The sequence below is a fragment of the Triturus cristatus genome, chromosome 7 (assembly GCF_964204655.1).
Source record: "Triturus cristatus chromosome 7, aTriCri1.1, whole genome shotgun sequence".
Taxonomy (NCBI): Eukaryota; Metazoa; Chordata; class Amphibia; order Caudata; family Salamandridae; genus Triturus; species Triturus cristatus.
The window spans coordinates 321,295,574-321,320,320 of NC_140590.1; the positions used below are offsets into that span (position 1 = coordinate 321,295,574).

The following is a 24,747-nucleotide window of genomic DNA, read 5'->3' on the forward strand; positions in this document are numbered from 1 at the left end:
ATTGCCATGGCATCGACCAACAGCGTCACGCTTGGCTTCGCCTTACCTCACTCAAACCGGAGGCACAACAAAGAGTGGCCAACCTGCCCTTCTTGGGGGAAACCCTGTTCGGCCAGCATGCGGACGACGAAATGGCCCGCATGAAGACGGAGGCAGAGACCCTGACGGCTGTCAGGTTAGAGAAGCCTGAGAAGAAAAAGCGCCCGTCCCAGAGACGGTTCGGGGCTGCAGGCAGAGGGCGTGGGCAGGCCTCGGGACAGCAGCAACAACAGCACCAGCAGTTCCGGAAACCCTTCCAGAAGCGCCAGAAGGGTAGAGGAGGCCAGCAGTCCGCTACAGCGACCAATGGCCCGGCTGGGTCTCGGCCCTGAACGATTACTTCCCCTTCAACCGTTACCCACTCCAGTGGGGGGAAGCGTTCAATTTTTTCTGGCAGAGTGGAGAAAAATTACTCAGGACAAGTGGGTGCTGAATATTGTTTGCAATGGATACAGTCTTCGGTTCATCAGCCCGCCTCCAGCGATTCCGCCGGTAAGCTCACGGTATCAACTGCGAGAGCTCCAGGCGGAGGCAGACCTCCTGTTGAGGAAAAAGGCGGTGGAAGACGTACCTCTGTCTCAAAGGGGAAGAGGTCTGTACTCTCGGTTCTTCATGGTTCGCAAGAAGGACAAGAACGAGTTCAGGCCCATTCTGGATTTGCGGCAAGCAAACAAATGGATTCGCAGAGAGAAATTCCGCATGCTATCGTTGCACCAGATTTACCCTCAGCTGCAACGAGGAGACTGGCTCTGTGCCATAGACCTACAGGATGCGTACTTCCATGTGCCCATTGCACGGAAACACAGGAAGTTCCTGAGATTTCAAGTCGGCGTCAATCATTATCAATACACAATACTGCCATTCGGGCTAAAGTCTGCGCCCAGGACCTTATCGAAGTGCATGGCAGTGGTAGCTGCACACCTGCGGAGGAACAAGGTGTTTGTCTTCCCGTACCTGGACGATTGGTTGATCAAGGCCTCCTCCTTCTCGGAACCACAAGCGCACTTCCAGAAGACGTGCGTTCTCTTGAACAAGCTGGGGTTGCACGTCAACTTGTCCAAGTCTGTCCCGACTCCGGTCCAGTGCATACAGTACCTGGGGGCCTCCATCAATACGCTGGCCGCAAGCGTGTCTCCTTCGGAGGAGAGACAGTTGTCACTCCTTCGGAAGGCTCAGGCTCTTATGACCGCGCCATCTACGACAGTGAGGAAGGTGTCTTCGCTGCTGGGATCGATGGCCTCCTGTATCTTCCTCACACCTCACGCACGGCTGCACACGAGACCACTGCAGGAGTGCTTGGAGGATCAGTGGGATCAGAGGACAGGTTCTTGGGACGACAAGATACGGCTGTCTCTGCATACTCTTCAGCCGCTGAAGGGGTGTTCCCTTCCACAAGGACATTCCCACGCAGAGTATCGTGACGGATGCAACTCTCCCCGGCTGGGGAGCGCATTCCGGAGACTTACAGATACAAGGAAAGTGGTCCCCGTTGGAGTCGACTTACCACATCAATTTCCTGGAACTCCGAGCTGTTCACTTGGCATTGAAGGCCTTCCATCCGTCCTTCCAGACCAACTCGCTGCTTGTGCAGACTGACAATACCACCACGATGTATTACCTCAACAAGCAGGGGGGGTCGAGATCACGCACGCTGTCGCAGGAGGCGCAGTCGATCTGGCACTGGCTTCTGGCCCGAGGACTGACGATTACGGCCACGCATCTGCCAGGTGTGCGGAATGTTCAGGCGGACGCACTGAGCAGACTGATTCAGGAAAACCACGAATGGGTCATAAACGACGAAGTACTAGGGGACATCTTCGCAAGGTGGGGGACTCCAGACGTAGATCTGTTCGCCACCTCCGAAAACAGCAAATGCCAAGACTTCGCATCCAGGTACTACCAGCGGGGGACGCTGAGGAATGCGCTATGGATCGATTGGTCGAACAGCTTTCTGTACGCTTTTCCACCCATTCCCCTGATTCCGGCGGTGCTCCTCAAGCTGTCCCGGTCCGGGGCGCGGATGATCCTGATTGCCCCGGAATGGCCCAGACAGTGGTGGTTCATGGACCTGCTTCACCGGTCTCTCCTTCCTCAAATGCGGCTGCCGTGCAGGCCGTACCTTCTCACGAAGTTCGGGGGGCAGTTGGTGCACCCCAACCTCTCGTCTTTGAGTTTGGCGGCATGGCTCCTGAGATAGTGCAATATGGCCATTTGAATATACCAGCAGATTGTATGGATATTGTTGGACAGGCCACACGAAGGGCTTGCTCCCTCCCCGCACGACAGGGCCCGAGCTCCGGCCCACCAGGCATAACCCACGAAAAGCACCTGTACCCCGTCTCCCGACGGATCTTCTGCCCTCGGACCTCTACTCATCATGGGGCCCAGCCCCACCGGCTCCCCCGGCCGGTTCAAGCCGCCATCTTGGGCCCTGCACCACGAGGCCGCGTGGCCTCGCCCCGACCCTAACCCCGGGCCTGGCCGGCCCCGACATCCCGGCACCACCATCCACCCAGGAGGTGAGCGGACCACTTGGCAGGTCAATGGGAGAACGAAGCGTCGAGCTCTTCCCCCGCCAGGTGCCGATCGCCTCCAGCTCCCCCAGGCGCTGGCTCCACCCCCTGCTGGGTGTCTGGACACCTTCATCCCGGGCCCTCCGACCTCCAAGTGCGAGGGTCCGGACATCAAAGGGCGCCTGCCCTATAACTGGGGCAACTCCGGAGCAGGAAGGCAGTTGTATCCTGGAGTCGAGAGACACCGAGAGAACTCAGCCTGGACGGACTACTGGCGCTGCCGTAGCCCGCTCTTGTGAACCATCGTCCTGCCTGCTGGCGCTGCCGCGGCCTTCTGCAACATCCATCCTCGTCGGGACCTGCTGGCGCTGCCGCGGCCCGTTGTAACGACCATCCTCACCGGGACCTGCTGGCGCTGCCGCGTACCGTACATCGACCATCTTTCCGGGACCTGCTGGCGCTGCCGCGGACCGTGTACCGACCATCTCGACCGGGACCTGCTGGCGCTGCCGCGGCCCGTACCAACTAAACCACCAAACTTGTCTGTACGATCGCTGGAGACGGCTCTCCCCGGAGACCTCTCCTCCTGACCCCGGCCGACCCTCCCGGTCCGTCTACCCTTTCTAACATTGGTGGCCAGCGGCGCGATCCGAATCAACGCGTAATCGTACAGAGAGTAGCTCACCCCACGACAAAAACACGATGTCAGCCAAAGATAGCAGCTCCACCGAGAAATTCCAAATGGATAAGTTAGAAGAATACAACCACCGCGAACTGAGACAATTCTGCATAGAACTTGGCATTGCTACCACCGGCCTGAGTACCAAGGATGATCTAAAGCACGCCCTAGAGTCGTGGACAGAAACTGGGGTCGCCGGACCCTCCGACCAAAGCAGCATCACACCAGAGGGGAACGCCACGGCTCCCGAGGAGCGGGGAACGGGCTCTCGCAGGAGGAGATCCGAGAAAGAGAAAGAACCAGATTGCACGAGTTGGAAATGGCACGACTCAAGATGGATGGGGAGCTCAAGTTAGCTGAACAGAAACTCAACCTCGAGCATATGCGGCTCCGAGAAGAACGAGAAGAGAAGCAGAGACAGAGAGAGCTGGAGGAGAAAAAAATAACGCTCGAGCACGAGCGCCAACTAGCGGAGATAGAACTTCGGAAACAGAATAAAGAGCTGGGGGTGCCTGAGCGACCACACACCCCGGGGCCAATCGAGAGAAAAGTCCACATCCCCAAGGATGTTGTCCGCGAGTATGTCCGAGAAGACGACATACAACAGTGGTTTAAAGCCTACGAGATCGCCATGACCTCCCACCGGATCGACCGGAGTGATTGGGGAGCCGGACTTTGGGGGAGGTTTATCAACGAAGGCCGCGATGCCCTACTGCAGCTCCCAGATCACCAAATGTCGTCCTACGACCACATGAAGGCTGCCCTCCTCACCCGCTACGGCCTCACACCCGAGATGTACCGCCAGAGGTTCAGAGATTGCACCCGGATCCCAGGTACAACTTGGGTAGAATACGTGAACTATTTCAGCCGTGCCTTCGAGGGTTGGATCAAGGGGAGCCATGTCACCACCTACGAACAACTCTTTAACCTTATGGTATGGGAGCACCTGTCGAACAACTGTTTCGTCGAGCTCAGGCAGCACCTCCTCGACAGTAAGCTGACTGACCCCCGGCAGCTGGCCGCCGAAGCTGACCGATGGGAAAGCACCCGAGTGGGCCGGAGAGGGCCACACGAGCAGAATCGAAGCAACCAAGGCCAGCACCGTCCTCGGGGAGGAGGAGGAGGCCAGGGGCGAGGGAGAGACGCCTTGCCGGCAACACCCGTGGCCAGCACCCCGCCTCCGGCCGGCCGGGGCAACCCTCCGTTGCGTCCTGGGTTCCGGGCCAACATCACGTGCCACCGATGCCAGCGAGTCGGCCACTACGCCAATGACCCGAGCTGCCCGCAGAACCAAACACCCAAGCCCCGCCAGGTAGCTGCCGCCGCCCTGGGGGAAGAGCGATTATCGGAGGAACCAGAAGAGTATGAGCCGGCCCAGCAAGAGTGGGAACCGGCCGCCATGGTCCTGGCGTGCTTAGGGGGAAGAGACATGGTCCCGCGGGCTCCCCTACCCGCTAACACCAGGAAATACGGTCAGTGGGTGACCATTAATGGACAGCGAGCCGAGGCCTTGCGTGACACAGGCGCCAGTGTGACGGCCGTCTGCTGTCACCTGGTGAAGCCCGAGCAGATCCTGCCGAACATTCTCTGCCCCGTCCGCTCGGCAGACAACTCTGAGAGTATGTGTCAAATGGCCTGCGTCCCATTCGAATGGGGAGGGGTCTCCGGCCTGTTGAAGGTGACGGTCCGGGACGATGCCCCCGTGGACTGCCTCCTGGGGAATGACCTCGAGAGTTCCCCGTGGGCCACCGTTGAGAGAAGAGAGCACCTGGGGATGCTGGGCCTCCCGGACTGGGCCTGCATAACCACCCGGTCCATGGCCGCCCGTGCCGTCCCCCGATCAGAAGAACCGGAATGGCCAGCACCTCCGCCCCCGGTCGCCCCAGTAGAAGACAACGACGAGGCCAGCCTCCCAGACCAGACGACCGAAGGGGACGCGCAACCCCAGGACCTTCCTGACCTGGCTCAGTGGCGTCAAGAAGGGGGGCCCACCCAAGAACAGTTCCGCCAGGAACAAAAGACCTGTCCCTCCCTCGAGGGACTCCGCCAACAAGCCAGCGCCCAGAACGCAGGGAACTCCACCGGAACTCACTGGGTCTACTGGGATAACGACCTGCTATACAGCGAGCAAAGAATCGCCGAGCTGGGGGCCGGTCGAGTACTGGTGGTACCTCTCCGCTTCAGAGACTTTCTGCTCAACCTGGCCCACGATGTCCCCCTGGCTGGACACCTGGGCCAGGACAAAACGTACAGCCGCCTAGTGACCCACTTTTTCTGGCCGAAAATGAGGAACGACGTCCTGAACCACTGCCGATCTTGCCCCACATGCCAAGCCAGCGGGAAGAGTGGTCGGAAGCTGAAAGCCCCTCTGCAACCCTTCCCTGTGGTCACCACCCCGTTCGAGAGGGTGGGGATAGACATTGTGGGGCCTCTGGACCCCCGCACGGCACAAGGACACAGGTTCATCTTAGTACTGGTGGACCATGCCACCCGCTACCCCGAGGCGGTGCCCCTACGGACCGTGACAGCTCCGGTGGTTGGCCGGGCCCTAATGGGGATCTTCTCCCGGGTAGGCTTCCCCCGAGAAGTCGTCAGCGACCGAGGCACGAACTTTATATCCAAATACATGAAGTCCCTCTGGCAACAATGCGGGGTCACCTACAGATTCACGACCCCCTATCACCCCCAAGGGAACGGACTAGTGGAGCGTTTTAACCGCACTCTCAAGGGGATGATTGGGGGATTGGAAGAGCCCCTCCGTCGCCAGTGGGATGTACTACTCCCGTGCCTCCTCTTCGCCTACCGAGAAGTTCCCCAGAAGTCCCTCGGTTTTAGCCCTTTCGAACTCCTGTACGGGCACCCTGTGCGAGGGCCCCTCAGCCTAGTCAAAGAAGGTTGGGAGATGGCCCCCCTAAAGACCCCTCCAGACGTCTTCAAGTACCTCCTGGCCCTACGCAATCAGACCCGGCGCTTCAGGGAGATGGCCAAGGCGAACCTCGAGGCCAGCCAGGAGGACATGAAGAGGTGGTATGATCACAATGCCTCCTCCGTTGAGTTCGAGCCTGGACAACAAGTATGGGTGATGTCCCCCACCGAACCATGTGCCTTGCAAGATAAGTGGACGGGGCCCTTCAGAGTGGTCGAGCGCAAAAGCCCCGTCACTTACCTCATCGACCTGGGGACCTCCCGGAACCCCCTTCGGGTCCTCCACACCAACCGACTCAAACCACACTTTGTGCGCTCAGAACTCAGCCTCCTGATGGCTACGGACAGTGGGGCAGAGGAAGACTCCGAACCCCTCCCGGATCTTCTGAAGACTCAGGAGAATGACGGCTCCGTGGACGGGGTCCGGCTCTCTGACGCCCTCACTTCGGAGCAACGCCAGGGCTGCCGGAACCTCCTGCTGCAGTTCACTACCCTGTTCTCCCTCACCCCCGGGGTCACCCCTTGGTGTTTGCACGACGTGGACACCGGGGACAGTCCCCCTGTCCGACACCGGGCCTACCGCGTACCAGATCGGGTACGGGCCTGCATACAGGAGGAAGTGGCCAAGATGCTCACAATCGGGGTCATCGAGCCCTCGGACAGTCCCTGGGCCAGTCCGGTTGTATTGGTTCCCAAAGCCGCTGCCCCCGGCACCGCACCTGAACTGAGATTCTGCGTCGACTACCGGGGCTTGAACGCTGTCACCCGGACCGACGCTCATCCGATCCCCCGAGCAGACGAGCTGATCGACCGGCTGGGGGCCGCCCGCTACCTTAGTATCTTCGACCTAACAGCGGGCTACTGGCAGATCGGCCTCACACCCAGGGCTCAGGAACGGTCAGCCTTCTCTACCCCCGATGGCCACTACCAATTCAAGGTCATGCCCTTCGGCATGAAGAATGCCCCCGCCACGTTTCAACGCCTCGTGAACCAGGTCTTGGCGGGGCTCGAAGAGTTCAGCGCTGCCTACCTGGACGATATCGCTGTATACAGCCGCCACTGGCCCGACCACCTCCGTCACCTCCAAGAGGTCCTACAGGCCCTCCAGCGGGCCGGCCTCACAATTAAGGCCGGCAAGTGCCAAATTGGCCAAGGGTCTGTGACCTACCTTGGGCACCAAGTGGGAAGCGGGCTGGTGGCCCCGCTACAACTTAAGATTGCTGCCATCCAGTCCTGGCAGCCCCCCGTCACCCAGACCGAGGTCCGAGCCTTCTTGGGGCTCACCGGCTACTACCGGCGGTTCGTGAAGGACTACGGCAGCATCGTGGGGCCCCTCACGGGTCTCACGTCCAAGAACCAACCGAAGCGGATTAACTGGACCCCCGATTGTCAAGCGGCCTTCGAGAAGCTGAAGGCCGCCCTGTGCACCGCCCCTGTGCTCCAGGCCCCCGATTACAGTCGGGAATTCGTGGTACAGACCGACGCCTCCGACCACGGCATCGGAGCCGTCCTTTCTCAGTTAAACCCCGAAGGTCATGACCAGCCGGTGGCCTTCATCAGTCGACGTCTCCTGGCCCGAGAACAGCGCTGGAGCACCATCGAGAGGGAGGCCTTCGCAGTGGTGTGGGCCCTCAAAAAGCTCCGGCCCTATCTCTTCGGTACCCACTTCCGGGTACAAACCGACCATCGACCCCTGCAGTGGCTGATGCAGATGTGGGGGGAGAACCCAAAACTCTTGCGCTGGTCCATTTCCCTGCAGGGAATGGACTTCACCGTGGAGCACCGACCAGGCCAAGACCACGCCAACGCGGATGGCCTGTCCCGCTTTTTCCGCCTCGACGAAGAGAGTCCCCAAGGAGATGGGTGACTCTCCCCGCCTTCAGCTGGGGGGGACGCATGTTGGACAGGCCACACGAAGGGCTTGCTCCCTCCCCGCACGACAGGGCCCGAGCTCCGGCCCACCAGGCATAACCCACGAAAAGCACCTGTACCCCGTCTCCCGACGGATCTTCTGCCCTCGGACCTCTACTCATCATGGGGCCCAGCCCCACCGGCTCCCCCGGCCGGTTCAAGCCGCCATCTTGGGCCCTGCACCACGAGGCCGCGTGGCCTCGCCCCGACCCTAACCCCGGGCCTGGCCGGCCCCGACATCCCGGCACCACCATCCACCCAGGAGGTGAGCGGACCACTTGGCAGGTCAATGGGAGAACGAAGCGTCAAGAGCTCTTCCCCCGCCAGGTGCCGATCGCCTCCAGCTCCCCCAGGCGCTGGCTCCACCCCCTGCTGGGTGTCTGGACACCTTCATCCCGGGCCCTCCGACCTCCAAGTGCGAGGGTCCGGACATCAAAGGGCGCCTGCCCTATAACTGGGGCAACTCCGGAGCAGGAAGGCAGTTGTATCCTGGAGTCGAGAGACACCGAGAGAACTCAGCCTGGACGGACTACTGGCGCTGCCGTAGCCCGCTCTTGTGAACCATCGTCCTGCCTGCTGGCGCTGCCGCGGCCTTCTGCAACATCCATCCTCGTCGGGACCTGCTGGCGCTGCCGCGGCCCGTTGTAACGACATCCTCACCGGGACCTGCTGGCGCTGCCGCGGACCGTACATCGACCATCTTTCCGGGGCCTGCTGGCGCTGCCGCGGACCGTGTACCGACCATCTCGACCGGGACCTGCTGGCGCTGCCGCGGCCCGTACCAACTAAACCACCAAGCTCGAGGATTGTGAGCTAGTCATCATCTCATCCGAACTACCTGACTGGTAAACAGACTGTCCCGCTACCCCTTACCCTGCTTTGAGAGACTTGAATCGAGGGGACCCCTGAGTCCAGACCTCCTTGTACCATTCAACCGTACCTTAAGAAGTGCTTATAAAGAACTCTGAACCTTATCCGTGTGTGGTATCTGTCTGTGGGGGGGGAAGTTACTTGTCTGTACGATCGCTGGAGACGGCCCTCCCCGGAGACCTCTCCTCCTGACCCCGGCCGACCCTCCCGGTCCGTCTACCCTTTCTAACAGATATACTGAAGGAGGCTAAGCGACCTTCCACTAGAACGTCCTATGCTTACAAGTGGAAGAGGTTCTGCTTCTGGTGCAAGTCCAAGCAGTTTGACCCGACGACATGTAAGGAAGATGTCATCCTTCCGTACCTTTTGCATTTGGCGCAGTCTGGCCTTAATTTCCATTCCATTAAGGTCCATCTCGCTGCTTTGACTGCTTACAGGAAATGCCCTTCACAGACTTCCTTCTTTCAGATCCCTGTGATCAAGGATTTTTTGGAAGGCTTGAAGAAAATGTTCTCTCCTGTCAGACTTCCCTCGCCTTCATGGGAATTGAATGTGGTGCTGTCCAGATTGATGAAGGAGCCTTTTGAACCTATTTACAAGGCTTCGTTGCAGCACCTGTCTTGGAAGGCGGCGTTCCTAGTGGCCATTACGTCGGCCCGCAGGGTGAGTGAACTTCAGGCGTTGTGTTGCCAAGAACCTTATACGTACGGTATTTCATGCTGCCAAGGTTGTTATGCGTACTCACCCTAAGTTTCTTCCTAAGGTTATATCTGATTTTCATGTCAACCAGACCATAACTTTACCTACGTTTTTTCAGAATCCCTCTTCTCCAGCGGAAAGGTCTCTATATTCCCTGGACGTTAGGAGGGTGTTGAAGTTTTATCTTGAGGACCAAAGATATTCGTAGGTCAGACCAGTTGTTTATCAATTATGGATCAGTCAGGACCGGTCTTGCTACCAACAAACAGTCCATCTCTCGGTGGATTGTGTCCTGTATACAATTGTGTTACCACAAGACTAATAAGTCCTTGGGGGGTAAACCTAAGGCTCATTCCACCAGGGGCAAAGCTGCCACGACTGCTTTGCTGCGTAATGTTCCGATTGCAGAAATCTGCAAGACGGCCACTTGGAGGTCGGTCCATACCTTTGCTGCGTATTACTGTCCGGACACGGATGCCAGGGCAGATGCTCAGGTTGGGCAGGCTTCGCTGCAAAATTTGTTCGCACGGTAGTGGTATTATTTTGTAGTCTTCTCCACCGCCGTTTTGGTGTGGGGATGGGCTTGCCATTCTATTCACTAGATTATGACTATACACAGAGATCCCCTACTACAGAAGGAGTAGTTTATTTTCTGTAACAACAGTTCTGTAGTAGGGGTATCTCTGTTATAGTCATAAGCGCCCGCCCGCCTCCCCAGTGGAGAGATAAATGTTAATATAAGGAATGCTACAGGTCTGGCGTGCTACGCCTTCAAAAAGAACTGAAAGTAAAAGGGACCTGCTGTGCATTCTGGGATACTGGAAAAGTTCTGGAAAGTTTTCTTAAAAGCACAGTATCCTGTTCTGAGCCACATAATGGCAGCCTATGGGGGCTTGTCTGTCCATTCCTCCCTCTCTATCATTGCAGAGGCTTTTGCTGGTAGAGGCAGGTTTTTCTCTGTGGAAAAAGCTGGGCAGGCAGTGCTGTTGGTGGAATTTTCTAGTTGAAGTACTGGACAGTGTAGCCTGTGGATATAGGCTGCATTATCTGTCTTTGAATTCTCTGTTAAGTGTAGATGCAGGTCTGCATGGCTTGACAATTTAAGAGATTATTTTTATTGCTCCGGGGTCCACGCACATGGGCGGGACTATTCACTAGATTATGACTATAACAGAGATACCCCTACTACAGAACTGGAGTTACAGAAAAGAAACTACTCCATCCTGAACGGCACTTAGCTTCTGTGTGGACCGAGCCACAGACTACTGACCATACAACCAGCTTTTCGCCGGTTTCTCTTGGGCTAAGAAAGGCAAAGCGTTGCAAAAGAGGACCGTCTCAAGATGATTTGTGCTGTCAGTCAAGATCTGCTATCGGTTAGCTAAAAAGGAGCCCTCTCCACCCAGGTTTGCTTTCCTCATTCCACCAGAGCGAAGTCTGCTATTACTGCAGTGTTGCACGGTGTGCCAGTAATGGACATTTGCCAGGCTGTAAATTGGCCGTTTCTGCATATGGTCATGAAGCATTGCTGCCTGGGTAGCCATGTCCAGCAGGATGGGCACTTTGCTGCATCTTCCCTGCAGGATTTCCTGGTCGGAGCCATTCTTCCGACTCACCACCAGAGGAGAGGTGCATAGAGATCAGAAAGAAGCCGATCTCAGTGCATAGAAAGGGCACATATATAGGGGCCTAAACATCACAACGGAGGCAGGACTGAGCTGACGCAAGCATGATTTACTTTAAAGTTTCAGTATCTAGTTTGGCGCCTAGGGTAAGGTTGGATAGTCTGCCATAAAAGGCGTTGCAGAAGTTGTGTAACATGTTCAATATGAACTTTGGGTTTTGGGAGTGGAGCAGCTATGTAAGATCACTCACCAGCTTGTATGATTTGTTCTGTTTACAGGGTCAGAGGCCCTGTGATGTTGCGGACGAAGATATTGTAAGCCTCCTGGATGAGCTTCAGAAGAAGCAAGAGGATGTAAGTATGCATACTCGCCTCCTGTCTTCCTGCACTCCTGTCCTCATGTGTCACCCCAGAGTTTAGCCCTTTTGCCTTTTATAAACTTGTTTACATTGGATCAATGCCCTCGTGAGTTCAATAGCCTGCAGGCCCATCCACATTGGCTGCTGTTTAGCATTACTTGGTTTGCAAGGTGAGGAAATGAATGATTGGTCACAAATTACTGGTGCATAATGTCGCACAGTTTGAGTCTCAGTGACCCTCAAAATGAACCTTTCCCCACCTTGAACATTTTGAAAATGTGGATTGCTGCAGTAATTTTTGTTCCATACTCTCAAAAATATAAATAAATCCTATTAATTGACTGCCAACTTGCATCTGTAAATCATTGGAATAAGGTGTGCAGTGTAAGAATATCTGGTGGCAAGCCTAATATCGCCAAACGTCTCTTATGACTAAGACTGTGGACGGGTGCCCTATGAGCGAGAGAAGTCCGTTGGGGGGGGGGGGGGGGGGGGGGGACGGGGAGGAGGGGGAGGAGTATTTATTTAATGCAAGAAAGAGGAGTGCTTTGAAGTTTCCTTCTTTGAGCCCTGGGCTGTTCCAGTAAATAATTTCTTTTGTGGCTAGGATATACCATATGCTCTAAACAATCTTGCTTTACTCCTTTCCTAGCTGCGCAGTGAAAAAGAGGCAAATTTGAAACTGTCTGTGATTGACACCAACATGGAGCAGCAACACATGTACACCAACAAGCACAGGAGGTGAGTGTTTCTGCCATTGTGTTCCTATGTAACAGTGTATCATCCCTGCTCATGGAGCTGCTGGCAGTGTTTTGTTCCAGTGGTGAAAAACCACTGTACCCCTCGTGAGGCTAAACCATGTTGCTCTCACCTTGGCTGTACAGCTGTGGTACTTGCTACTCTGGAAATGTACATCCACCTCCAAGAATTCCACCAATGTGCTCAGATCAAATTGGATCAGTTGCTCCTCCCCAATCCCTGTTAATACCGTTATGGAAGGTCTGAAAGGTTGTCTCCAGTCCCTTCATGGGCACTAGAACAGTGTCCTGACAGGAATATTTTAGCTGCTACACTCTTGTTCAGTGCAGTTCCTCTTCTAGAAACTACCTTCTCTTCCAGGGGATCCTCATCAGTAGTCATAAGCACTGAATATTCCCGCCCATGTACGGGGACCCCGGAAATAATAAAATTATATATGAAGAACATATATATACAGCTCTGTATATGTATAAACATAAATTATTTTTTCCCAAGCAAATGCAGCCCCCATAGAAGGCTAAACAATGTAGACACAAATATCAAATAATGCACCATAGGTATAATAATACACCTAAATCTCTTTTATTTTTTATTTTTAATGAGGTAAAAAACTCATGATAAAGGAAAAAGGAACACTGTGCAAAACACAGATCCACAAAACATTGTTGGCCTGCAGGCCGCATTGCAATACAATACCATAGAGACTGAAAAGCCTTGTACAGGTAAAAACTGGCACCGTGCCTTTAAGGCAGCCCTGACTCCAATATCCCATCATGCCTCAGGGGTGACAGTTGGGTCAGTTGTTCTTTCTGGCTCCTTCAGTCAGGACCCTGGAATTCAGCTCTCTTCTTTTTTGACTTTTCAGTCAAGAATTGTTACTTTTCTAGTAATTTTTTGGGCTTCCTCTGGTTAAAGTCTGTCAGGGAAGCGTATACCTGTGTTTTTTGACTAAATTTAACAACTTTTTCTGTCAGAAAAATGTCTTCTTTATTCATGCCGTGTCCATCCTGTGGCAAAAAGAAGGCCTCTTCAGACACACACGAGGTGTGTATCGTCTGCCTACCAGATTTCATCTCCTGCATCCTGTCGTCACTGCTAGAACCTTTCAAAGAGGACTTTGAAAGAGAGAGAGGGAGAATTAAGCTTTATGGCCTTTCGGAGCGGTCGACGTCGAAGCAGCTGGTCTCTCTGTTCTCCATCGGCGTCGGGCTCGGCGTCGAAGACTCCAGCGGCGGGATCATCGCTGAGAGGTGAGGAGTCCAGGGGGAGTCATGCTTCCAAAAGAAAGTCCACGTCGACGCTCGATCCGGCGGCAAAGCGCATTTGTTCGTCGTCGGCAACTTCGACGTCAAGAAAACATCCTTCAACGTCGAAGGAGGCTCATCGCCGATCGACGTCAAGACATCGCTCGACGTCTAAATCGACACCAAGAGAGAAGTCGACGTCGCATGAAATTACAGGCGTTCGACGTCGAAATCTACATTGACGTCGAGGCCAAGATCGGCATCAAAAGATCCTGCAAGATCCTCGACGTCGAGACCTGATTCTCCGTCAAGGGAAAGACGATCCTCTTCGAAAGTGCTGACGACGTCTAGGCAAAGATCGTCGGAACAGTCGACGTCGAGGCGCTTGCCTCCGTCTGAGTCGACGTCGAGGCGCTTGCCTCCGTCTGAGTCGACGTCGAGGCGCTTGCCTCCGTCTGAGTCGACGTCGAGGCGCTTGCCTCCGTCTGAGTCGACGTCGAGGCGCTTGCCTCCGTCTGAGTCGACGTCGAGGCGCTTGCCTCCGTCGAGGCGCTTGCCTCCGTCGAGGCGCTTGCCTCCGTCGGGGTCGGCGTCGAGGCGCTTGCCTCCGTCGGGGTCGGCGTCGAGGCGCTTGCCTCCGTCGGGGTCGGCGTCGAGGCGCTTGCCTCCGTCGGGGTCGGCGTCGAGGCGCTTGCCTCCGTCGGGGTCGGCGTCGAGGCGCTTGCCTCCGTCGGGGTCGGCGTCGAGGCGCTTGCCTCCGTCGGGGTCGGCGTCGAGGCGGGTGCCTCCGTCGTCTAAGGTCTCCAGATCTTCAGAGAAGATGGTGACGTCAAGGCGAGATTCCCTGTTGGGTTCTAGACCTCCGTCCAGGACAAGCCCTCCGTCGACGACAAGGCTCTCGACGTCGAGGCAGGACACATCGCCGGTGATCCATTCGGCGTCGAAGTCCAGGTCTCCAGTGATAGGCCTATCACCGTCTAGACGGTCCCCCGAGGTGGGATACCAGGAGACGTCACACATTCGTCTGACTTTAAAGAAAGTATCAAGGCGCAAATCTCCTCATAGAGTGGTATATACCACATCGGAGCACGATTCATCGCGTCCGATCTCAATTTCACCCTCAGCCTCTCAAGGCTCGAGATCAAGATCCAGGTCACTGGAGGTGTTTGGTCTCTCTCCAGCTCCTCCAGTGGAGCATACATCTCAAGACGAGGGCCATGCTTTGCCTCAAAGCCCCGTCAGGGAAATGCCTCAAAACACTTCAATGATTCAGGCAGTTAAGGATTCCTTAACCAGACTAAGGACCCTGGATCAACCATCACGACCGGCAAGATCCCATTCTCGAAAGAGAATTGCAAAGGCGCTCACGCTCGCCTAGAAGGCGATCCAGGTCTACCTCTCATACGAGAGAGTCAATCAGATCGGGGAGAAGGCGACGGAGGTCTCCTTCATCTTCCTTGTCAAGCCGTTCGTCCAGAAGGGATTACTCACCCACACTCACAGATACTCCACCATCTAGAGTGTCGCCAGTGGACGACATCACCACTTTTCAAGATGTGTTGTGCAGAGGAGCGACTAAGTTGAACATTCCCATGCCTGTTCAAGAAACCACCTCTTCTGTCATCTTCGAGACCCTTCATGAGAGAGCGGTGTCTCGTCCACTGTTGCCTTTAGTCCCTGGGTTGCTTAAACCAGTAATGGATATCTTCCTTGTGAGAAGTTGGCCTGATGTGTGATGTCACTAGTTCTAGTGTACACATTATATCAGTCCAAACAACCCTTATGGTGATTGGTTGTAAAGTCAACCTTATAGACCAGCTATCCTAGTGGTAGCATGGACAAGAGCAGTCTTAGGCTAAACTCTGAATGGCATGTGAAGCCAGCTGTGATACCATATATAATCCCTTGCATACCAAATGAAAGGACACCACAACAGATATATATATATAAAATAAAGTGTATTTATTCTAGACAAACCCTCAGCACTCTTTATGAGATTAGAGGTAAGTACAACACAGTCTTATTTATGCATACATTAAGTCACACAGGTAAGTAATACAGTTAGGCCCTAGGGGCCACGCAAACCATATACTAAGTAAGTGGTATAAGGACCACTGTCACGGAAATAGGATAGGCCTAGGCCTAGGGAATCGCTGGGGCTAAACTATACTACCAAAGGTTAGGAAGTGGGAGGCCCACGGGATTCAGGTGCAGAGTGGAAACACTCACGCGTAATGCGTATAATCGATAGAAATAGTACAGTTTTGAATTAGATAGATTTAGGACACTTCCGGAGTAGCTAGGAAGTCGAGACTGGAAAACTAGACACTAGGATAGTCACTACCCTGATGAGCACCCACAGGCTGCGGGTGCATAGGGGTGAAGTTGCGTCGGGTTTCGTCGTCGACTCCTATGGATGCCTGAAGAAAGATGCTGACAGGCAGTCAGTGAAGAGTGTCCGGTGGATCCCAAGGCTGGGATCAGGAAGAAAGGATACCTGCAAGCAGAGGGGACAGAGTCAAGGTCACTAGCCAGTGACCACGTGGAACCAGGAAGTAACCAGGCGATGTCGTGAAGATTGCAGGTGAAGGTGAAGCTTGTCGCTGCAGCCACGAGGACCAGGGAACGTCGAGGACGACCAGGACCAGGAGGCGAGCTGTCCCACGAAGGCTCTTGCTGTCGGCGGCGTCGAAGTTGGACTAGGACTCACCAAGCCTTGGCAAGCGGAACCCACGAAGAACGGAGGACTTGCATCTGGTGCAGACCAGGAAGGTCTGGGGTGCTTCTCTTTTTCAAAGAAGCGGGAGCCAGTTTGGAGGAGCCAAACCAGCGCTGAAGATTGCAGGGTTCGTCGTCTCAAAGGCCACTAGCCAGCGGGCAAGCAACCGGACAGACGCGGCAAGCAGAAAAATGCAGAAGGGCCCCACGCAGGACTCGTGGAGTGTGGGGGGCTGATCTTCGGTGCAGATGGTGCTTGGGGTTGGGGCTTCTCAATCCCCGGTGCACAACTTCGAGGGTGCCTCAGAAGCTGCGCTTGAAGATACTAGCCACTTTTCCCAGGTAGCCGGTCCCACGTCTCTCGTCGCCTCCACGGATCTCAGCACGGCTGTGGATGTGGATCAGGGTCGGAGAAGTCTGGAAGTCAAGGCTCTGGTCGGGCTCTGCAGTCGGTCCCTCGTAGAACTGGAGCAAAGCAAAGGGTAGTCTCTTGATGGTGCCTGTTTGCACAGGGTAGCCACTCCTTGGCCACAAGGGAGATTCTTCAGTCTTCTTCTTTCGTCGAATGTCGAAGGTCCAGAGTTTCTGTTCAAGTTGCAGGTTCAGGATAATCTAATCTCCTGGGGCCCAGCTACCACACTTATACTAATCTGGGGGGCTGGGATACCTGCTAGGTCACGCCTTATGGGTGGGACCTGGGAGGGGGGTGGTTACACCCCCTTCCCTTAGTCCAGTTTCGCGCCAGGACTGGGGCTGGAGTGCCCCAGCACCGGTTTGAACTGGACTATGCACGGGACACCTTGTGTGCCCCAGGCATGTCTCATTCTTTTCATCCCTCCCTGCCCCAATACACTAAGGCCTGTCTGGGGTGGTGCTAGCACCTCCCAAGCAGGAAACCTATTGTCCAAGCCTCCCTTGCCGGGATCACTCCCAGCAGCAGGAGGTCAGACTCGTGTCTGTGGCAGCAGCATCCATTTTGTGATGCTGGGGCTCTGGTTAACTTTAACCGGGTAAGTAGGTTACAACATGTCTTCTCCCTCTAGAAGGGAGGGATAATATCCTCATACCCAGAAATGGGATGGGGGTATTATTCCAAAGTGTTAGACACCTTACACGACATGTTTTGATAAAGCCAAACCATAGTTACCATAACCATTTAAGATTATAAGGCACTTTAAGAGTATATGGTAGGCTATATCATAGAACAGCTATAAGGACATGGTTCCGAAAGCTGCAGACAGGCTCAGCTCATGCTAGAGCACCATCTCACATGTTACCAAGCACTCTGCCTCCAGGATTGTTAAGGCCTGCCATAGGAGTGACTGATAGGTACACATGTCTATATATAAGGTAGGTATAGGAATACTACACCTAAGCAAGGGGTGATTACACGACCTTTCCCCAGCTGAGTGATCAGCCAGTTGTGTCATAATGGAAGGCCAGGCCAGGGGTGGCATAATACATGCTGCAGCCCCTGGTAGGCCTAGGGTACACCTATGCCCTGGGTACCTAAGATACACTGTACAGGGGCCAATAAGGTGATCCTATCCAATTGGGTTATGCACCTAAAGTACATAGTATTAATTTAGAGAGAACAGCAGGGCTGTGGGTCTGATTAGCAGGCCCACAGCCACATCTAAGTCGAAAACCAGTAAAGCAAAAGCAAAAAGTGGGGGTGAACATAGAAAGCAGACCCTACTCTCCTACATTCCTCACGCCAGCGACTATAAAATCTGCGCCGGCGCGGATTCTTAAGAAATATCGTCCGGCCCCCGAGGATCCTCTATTTCTCAAGGCGGACCCTCCACCGGACTCTGTGATCACGGCTACTGCCAGAAAAACTCATTCAGTGGTGTCATCATCCACAGTGCCGCCGGATAAGGACAGTAAATCACAAGACTCTTTGGGGGAGAAGAGTATGTGGCTCGGCGGCCTCGAGTCTGAAAGTGGCTAGTGCCTCAGCGCTTCTGGGGCGCTACGACAGATCACTATGGGATTCCCTGCAGCGATTTATAGAAAAAGTGCCTTCCGAAGACAGAAAGGACTTTGAAGAGATCCTGCACGAGGGCAGCCTAGTTTCAAACCAAGTGATCAGCGCAGCAGCGGCTGGAGCAACGTTGGTAGCGCGCTCATGGGATTTCCGCCAGAAGATCCTCTTGGCTAAGGCTGACTGCCTTGAAACCTGAAGCACAGGCAAGAATTCTGAATCTGCCTTTCTCGGGTAGTTTGCTTTTCGGTTCTCATGCGGACGACGAAATGGCTCGGATGAAGTCAGAACTCGAGACCATGAAAGCAGTGGGCCTAGAGAAACGGAAAGAATTCCGTCGCCGTAGGGGATCCGACGGGCGTAGCTACCAGCAGAGGGTTCAAACCCCTCACTGGCAGAAAAATCAAGACCAACAAGGGCAAAGAAGCAACAATTTCAGTCCCGTAGATCATCCAGGGGACGTGGAAATAACCGCCAGGCCGGCAGTGGAAACAAGGCTCAAGGAAAGCAATGAGAACCTGCTTCCTCCAATGCCGTCCACCGCTTCGGTGGGAGGAAGTATTGCAAACCATCTTCCAGAGCGGCAATCCATCACAAAGGACAAGTGGGTTCTGAATATACTGCGACATGGATACTCGCTTCGTTTCCGGAGTCCTCCTCCCTCGATCCACCCTGTACAATCATCTCAACACCTCAAGATGTTAAGAGAAGTAGCGGCGACCCTTCTGCTCAAATCCGCAATAGAAAAAGTTCCCAGGGCGCAGAGAGGGAGAGGAGTCTACTCCAGATATTTTCTAATCCAAAAAAAAAATACAAAAGCAGAGTTCAGACCCATCTTGGACTTACGGACACTAAACAAGCATATCAAAAGAGAAAAGTTTGGCATGCTTGCGCTTCACCAAATATATCCGCATATCCGGCAAGGCGATTGGATGTGCTCGCTGGATCTGCAAGACGCGTACTTTCATGTCCCCATCGTACAGAGTCATCGGAAATTCCTAAGGTTCGTAGTGGGGACCCCTCACTATCAGTTCAAGGTCCTACCATTTGGCCTGAAATCGGCCCCTCGAGTATTTACAAAATGCATGGCAGTAGTAGCAGCTGCACTGAGGCGCGCAAGAGTCTTCGTCTATCCCTATCTAGACGATTGGCAGATAAAAGGACCATCACCTCAGAGTGTACACTCACAGCTGGCACGCTGCCTGAACCTGTGTCACAGATTGGGGCTTAGGGTGAACTTCAAGAAATCTAACTTCACACCAACCCAAAGGATACACTACCTCGGTGCAACTATAGACTCCGCAGTAGGAAAAGTGTTATCTTCGGAGGAGAGACGGAAACACTCTCCTGATCCTCAAAGGCAAGCAGATTATAACCAACAAGCTGTCTACAGTGCGACAGATTTCGTCTCTACTAGGGGCCATGGTATCTTGCATATTCCTGGTGCCCAATGCCAGGTTGAGGATGGGTCCTCCAACAAGATCTCGAGGACAAATGGGACCAAAGGAATTCACTGTGGGAGGAAAGTCTGTCTTTCCTCAGCGGCCAGGCAGTCAATCAAGTGGTGGTTGAAGCCACTCAATCTACAGGTAGGACTTCCGTTTCATCAAGAACCCCCATCTCCGACGCTGATCACCGACGCATCCCTGCAGGGTTGGGGTGCGCATCTGGGATCCCTACAGACACAAGGACTGTCGTCCAGCAGCGAAAGGTTGTACCACATCAACATGCTAGAACTCAGGGCAGTCCACCTAGCCCTCAAAGCGTTCCTGCCCGCAATCAGGACGAGTCCCATTCTAGTACAAACTGACAATACCACCACAATGTACTACCTGAACAAACAGGGGGGTACTCGATCCAGGACGCTCTCGCTGGAGGCACAGTCCTTGTGGCGCTGGAGCCTAGCAAGGAACATTTCAATAAAGGCGGTGCACCTGCCAGGAGAGCTCAACGTAAAAGTGGACTTGCTCAGTCGTCATTTTCAAGATCCAGACGACTGGGTACTCAACGACGAGGTGCTAGAGGACATCTTCAAGGAGTGGGGACGTCCGCAAATAGATCACTTCGTGGACGAACACAACGCGAAATGCCGAGGCTTCGCCTCAAGATACCATCGACCAGGATCCATAGGGAATGCCCTTTTGATCGATTTGGTCAATGACATTTGTGTACGCCTTTCCGCCTCTCTCACTGATCCCCCAAGGTGGTGACCATGCTGCAACACTCGTCTGCCAAGATGATCCTCATAGCACCGGACTGGCTGAGGCAGTGGTGGTACATGGATCTCCTCCACATGTCGATCCGACCTCACAAGCGCCTGCCGTGCAGACCGGACTTGTTAACCAAGATGCAGGGGAAGATTTACCATCCCAGTCTTCCCTCGCTGAGCTTAACAGCATGGCTCCTGAAGTCCTCCAGTATTGCCATTTAAACCTTCCCCAGGAGTGTATGACCATACTGAAGGAGGCTAGGAGGCCTTCTACAAGACACTCTTATTTCTGTAAGTGGAAGAGGTTTTATGTATGGTGTATGCAACCTCAGTATAACCCTACAAAATGTCAGGAGGAAGTGATTTTGCCTTATCTTCTTCACTTAGCCAGGGTGGGGTTGAAATTTTCATCCATTAAAGTTCACCTATCGGCCATTACAGCATATAGGCGCTCCCCTTCGCAGCAGTCATTCTTCAAGCTGCAGGTGGTGAAAGATTTTTTGCAGGGGCTCAAAAAGGTTTACCCCCCAGTAAGGCCTCCTCGCCTTCTTGGGAGCTGAACTTGGTTCTATCAAAACTTATGAGTTCACATTTCGAGCCCATACATAAAGCTACTTTGCAGCACCTTACGTGGAAAACAGCTTTTTTAATAGCTATCACTTCAGCACGTAGGGTGAGTGAAATACAGGCCCTCTGTTCTAAAGAACCCTACACAATTTTTCATCTGAATAGGATAGTGATGAGAACTCATCCATCTTTTTTACCAAAGGTGGAGTCAGATTTTCATGTTAACCAGACTATCTCCTTGCCAACCTTTTTTCCCAACCCCTCATCGCCAGCTGAGAGGGCGTTGCACTCTTTAGATGTTAAGCGGGTTCTAAAGTTCTACCTAGATAGGACTAAGGCCGTCAGGAAATCTGACCACTTATTTGTTAACTATGGTGCTGTCCGCACAGGTTTTGCTGCATCTAAGCGTTCCATTGCTAGGTGGATTGTGTCAGGCATTAAATTGGCTTATCAGCTGGCGCAGAAGCCACTGGTCGCTCGACCTAAAGCGCACTCCACAAGAGGAAAGGCGGCTACTGCTGCTTTTCTCAATAATGTCCCACTCTCCGAGATCTGCAAGGCAGCTACTTGGAGATCTGTCCACACATTTACGAGGCATTATTGTCTGGACTCGGACACCAGAGCAGACACTCAAGTAGGACAAGCCTCCTAGAGGAATCTGTTCAATAACTGAATTTGTCAATGGTTTTTTACTCTGTATAGTGCAATTCTCAATTGCCTGCAGGTGGAAGGTGGGCTTCCTAATCTATTCAGTGCTTATGACTATTGATGAGGATCCCCTGGAAGAGAAGGATAAGTTACTTACCTGTAATCCTAGTTCTCTTCCAGGGGTATCCTCATCAAAGTCATAAACAACCCACCCGCCTCCCCAGGCAATTATGAGGAGTGGATTATTTAACATGGAGGAAATGTATCTGTGTGTAGGACTACGGTCCCGCAAAGAACTGACCCAACTGTCACCCCTGAGGCATGATGGGATATTGGAGTCAGGGCTGCCTTAAAGGCACGGTGCCAGTTTTTACCTGTACAAGGCTCTTCCGTCTCTATGGTATTGTATTGCAATGCAGCCTGCAGGCTAACAATGTTTTGTGGATCTGTGTTTTGCACAGTGTTCTTTTTTCCTTTATCATGAGTTTTTTACCTCATTTAAAAAATTTAAAAAAGGAGATTTAGGTGTATTATTATACCTATGGTGCATTATTGGATATTTGTGTCTACATTGTTTAGCCTTCTATGGGGTTTGCATTTGCTTGGGAAAAAATAATATATGTTTATACATATACAGAGCTGTATATATATATGTTCTTCATATATAATTTCATTATTTCCGGGGTCCCCGCACATGGGCGGGAATATTCAGTGCTTATGACTTTGAGGATACCCCTGGAAGAGAACTAGGATTACAGGTAAGTAACTTATCCTTACTCATCACAATTACTTCATCCACAGGGTTAGAGAACTGCAAACCTTAACAATTGACAAGCCATTTATGCAAGCGTGCGAGGATAAGGTTATCCTGAGAACACACCCTCATTTTCTGCCAAATTTCAATTTCCGTTTCCATGTCAATCCGGTGGAAGAGAGTTCTACATCTTCGGGGCAGAGCCTGAGAAAGCTCTGTGGCTCGTTCTCTTTTTGTGGAAAATCTGTGGTTTCAGCAGCAATGAACTTGCACTTCCTGAAGGTCTACCCCTTCCAGATAATTCAAGCGTTTGAGCCAGATAAAATGGGGTCTTAAAATAGGGTCTTTGTGAGTCAAGCAGGCAATCTTTTGCTGAATTGTTGCTTCGTAAGACAATCTGTTTAGAGATTTTAGGACTGTGGATATGTGAGCCTTTCTTTTTGTACCAGTAATCAATCAGGCTTTGCATTCAAGAGGCTCTTAGTGGGGCCAAGTTATATTTGGGGAGGCCACAGAGCGTTGCACTCCCGTAGTCTAGCCTAGGCAGTACGAGCGCTTGAACCGCCTGCTTGAAATCTTGTGAAAGGAATGGTTTGAGATTCCTTAGTATACTCATCTGGTGTTTAGCGCTCTTGCTTATATTGCTAATATGATTCTGCATATTCTAGTGCATGTCCAGTGTGATTCCAAGAGAATTAGCAGATTCAAAAATGTGGGGGAGCAATTGAAGGCTGTGAGGTGATTTAACCAGAGGCCGATCTTGGGGGTGTGATAAGGAGGCGAGATAAGAAGGAATTCTGTTTTGGAGGTGTTGTGCAAGAGGTGATTCTCAGTTAGCCACTATTCATCAGGGTAGCGTTGAGTGAAGTGAGGTCTTCAGGGGAGGTGATTTTCAGATAGTTGAGTGTCATCCGCATACATATGAAAAAGAATGTTCGCCGAATTTAGTGTATTTGCTAACGGTTTCAAGAAGAAATTGAAGAGGATGGGTGATAAGGCAGACCCTTGTGGAACCCCTGTGGATACTGCAGTGGGCTGGGATAGGGAACGATTCACCTTGACTCTTTGCGATCTGTTATGGAGGAAGGAAGTAAACCATTGCAGGACCTGTCCTGATAGGCCCACCCTGTGTTCCGGAATGGATAAGAGGTTGTCATGATTGACAGTTTCAAATGCGGAAGAAAGGTCGGAGGATCAGGAGGCAGGATTCTTTTTGTTTGGTCTAGCATTTTTAAAATGGTCAGTGACAGTCCTATTCATCTAATTCTGTAGGCATGCAGTCTCTTGGGTTAGCAACAGTGTTTCGTTCATATAGACAATGAGTCTGATCTCTTGTGGGGAAAGAAAAACTGAATCATGAGGTATGTATTTTTCGGACCCAATCTTACCGTCAAATCGTTTAATAACATGTCTTCGAGAAGGTACATTCCTTCCATTTTGAATTAGTGATGTACCAGCCATTTGTTGAACTCCAACCTTGGCACCGGGCAGTGCAGACTAAAACCCTCTGCACCTGAGCTCCCCGGGCTGGTAAACTTGAACTGCTGGTTGTACTTTGGCCCTTTCCCCTCTGACACCTTAAGTCCTAAAGAGGACCCCTGAGAGTTGTTTGCAAATACCTGTATGCAGTATATGCCTTTTCCTCCATAGCAAAACATTACCGCATACCAATGCATCTGAGTGAACATTTTACTTAACTGTAAAAAAATGCAATTACGGAAAGTACTTAGCCAATTGCGATGTTCTTGGTGTTTAAATAAATCTAAAAATACCTGTTATTTTTCTAAATTGGTCTCTAGTTTCTTCTTGAGTGCATCTCATTTGTGTTCAACAGATGCATTAACACCAGCCTCTGATGAGCCTAAACTGCTCACCAGTAATATCAGAAAAGAGAGCATTTGGGGTTATTAATTTAAGCCCTGTAAACCAGTAAGGTTCTTCTTGATTTACTACATAGTATGGCTCATTTTGATATACTACATAAAAAGCCACCTTCCTACAGACCGGATGGGCAAGGAGTTTGCCGATGTCCCTGGCCATATTCAGGGGCCCTCAAGAAGCTTATCATAGTGTGCTCACCAGAATGGTCCATTCCTTTTTTCGAATCTTACACATTTTGTCATGTATGTGGCCATTTTCTTATCCAGCTTTGGGTTTAGTGCCACTTTGCCTACTTGGGCTGTCTTTGGGCATTCAGCTTTAGACAGCCTCGGCCTTCTTTTTCTTTTAAAAAGAGAGAGAA

At 52.7% G+C, this 24,747-nt stretch overlaps 1 protein-coding gene across 3 annotated transcripts in view; it reads left to right on the forward strand.

Annotated features, from left to right (window-relative positions):
- Positions 1–24,747, forward strand: part of PPP1R12C (protein phosphatase 1 regulatory subunit 12C) — a 1,231,266-nt gene that overhangs the window by 282,317 nt on the left and 924,202 nt on the right. For all 3 annotated transcript variants that reach the window (XM_085616407.1, XM_085616408.1, XM_085616409.1), the window contains exons 6-7: positions 11,540–11,614; positions 12,272–12,360. In XM_085616407.1, the coding sequence (XP_085472533.1) occupies positions 11,540–11,614; positions 12,272–12,360 (164 nt within the window). The remainder of the gene's footprint in view (positions 1–11,539; positions 11,615–12,271; positions 12,361–24,747) is intronic.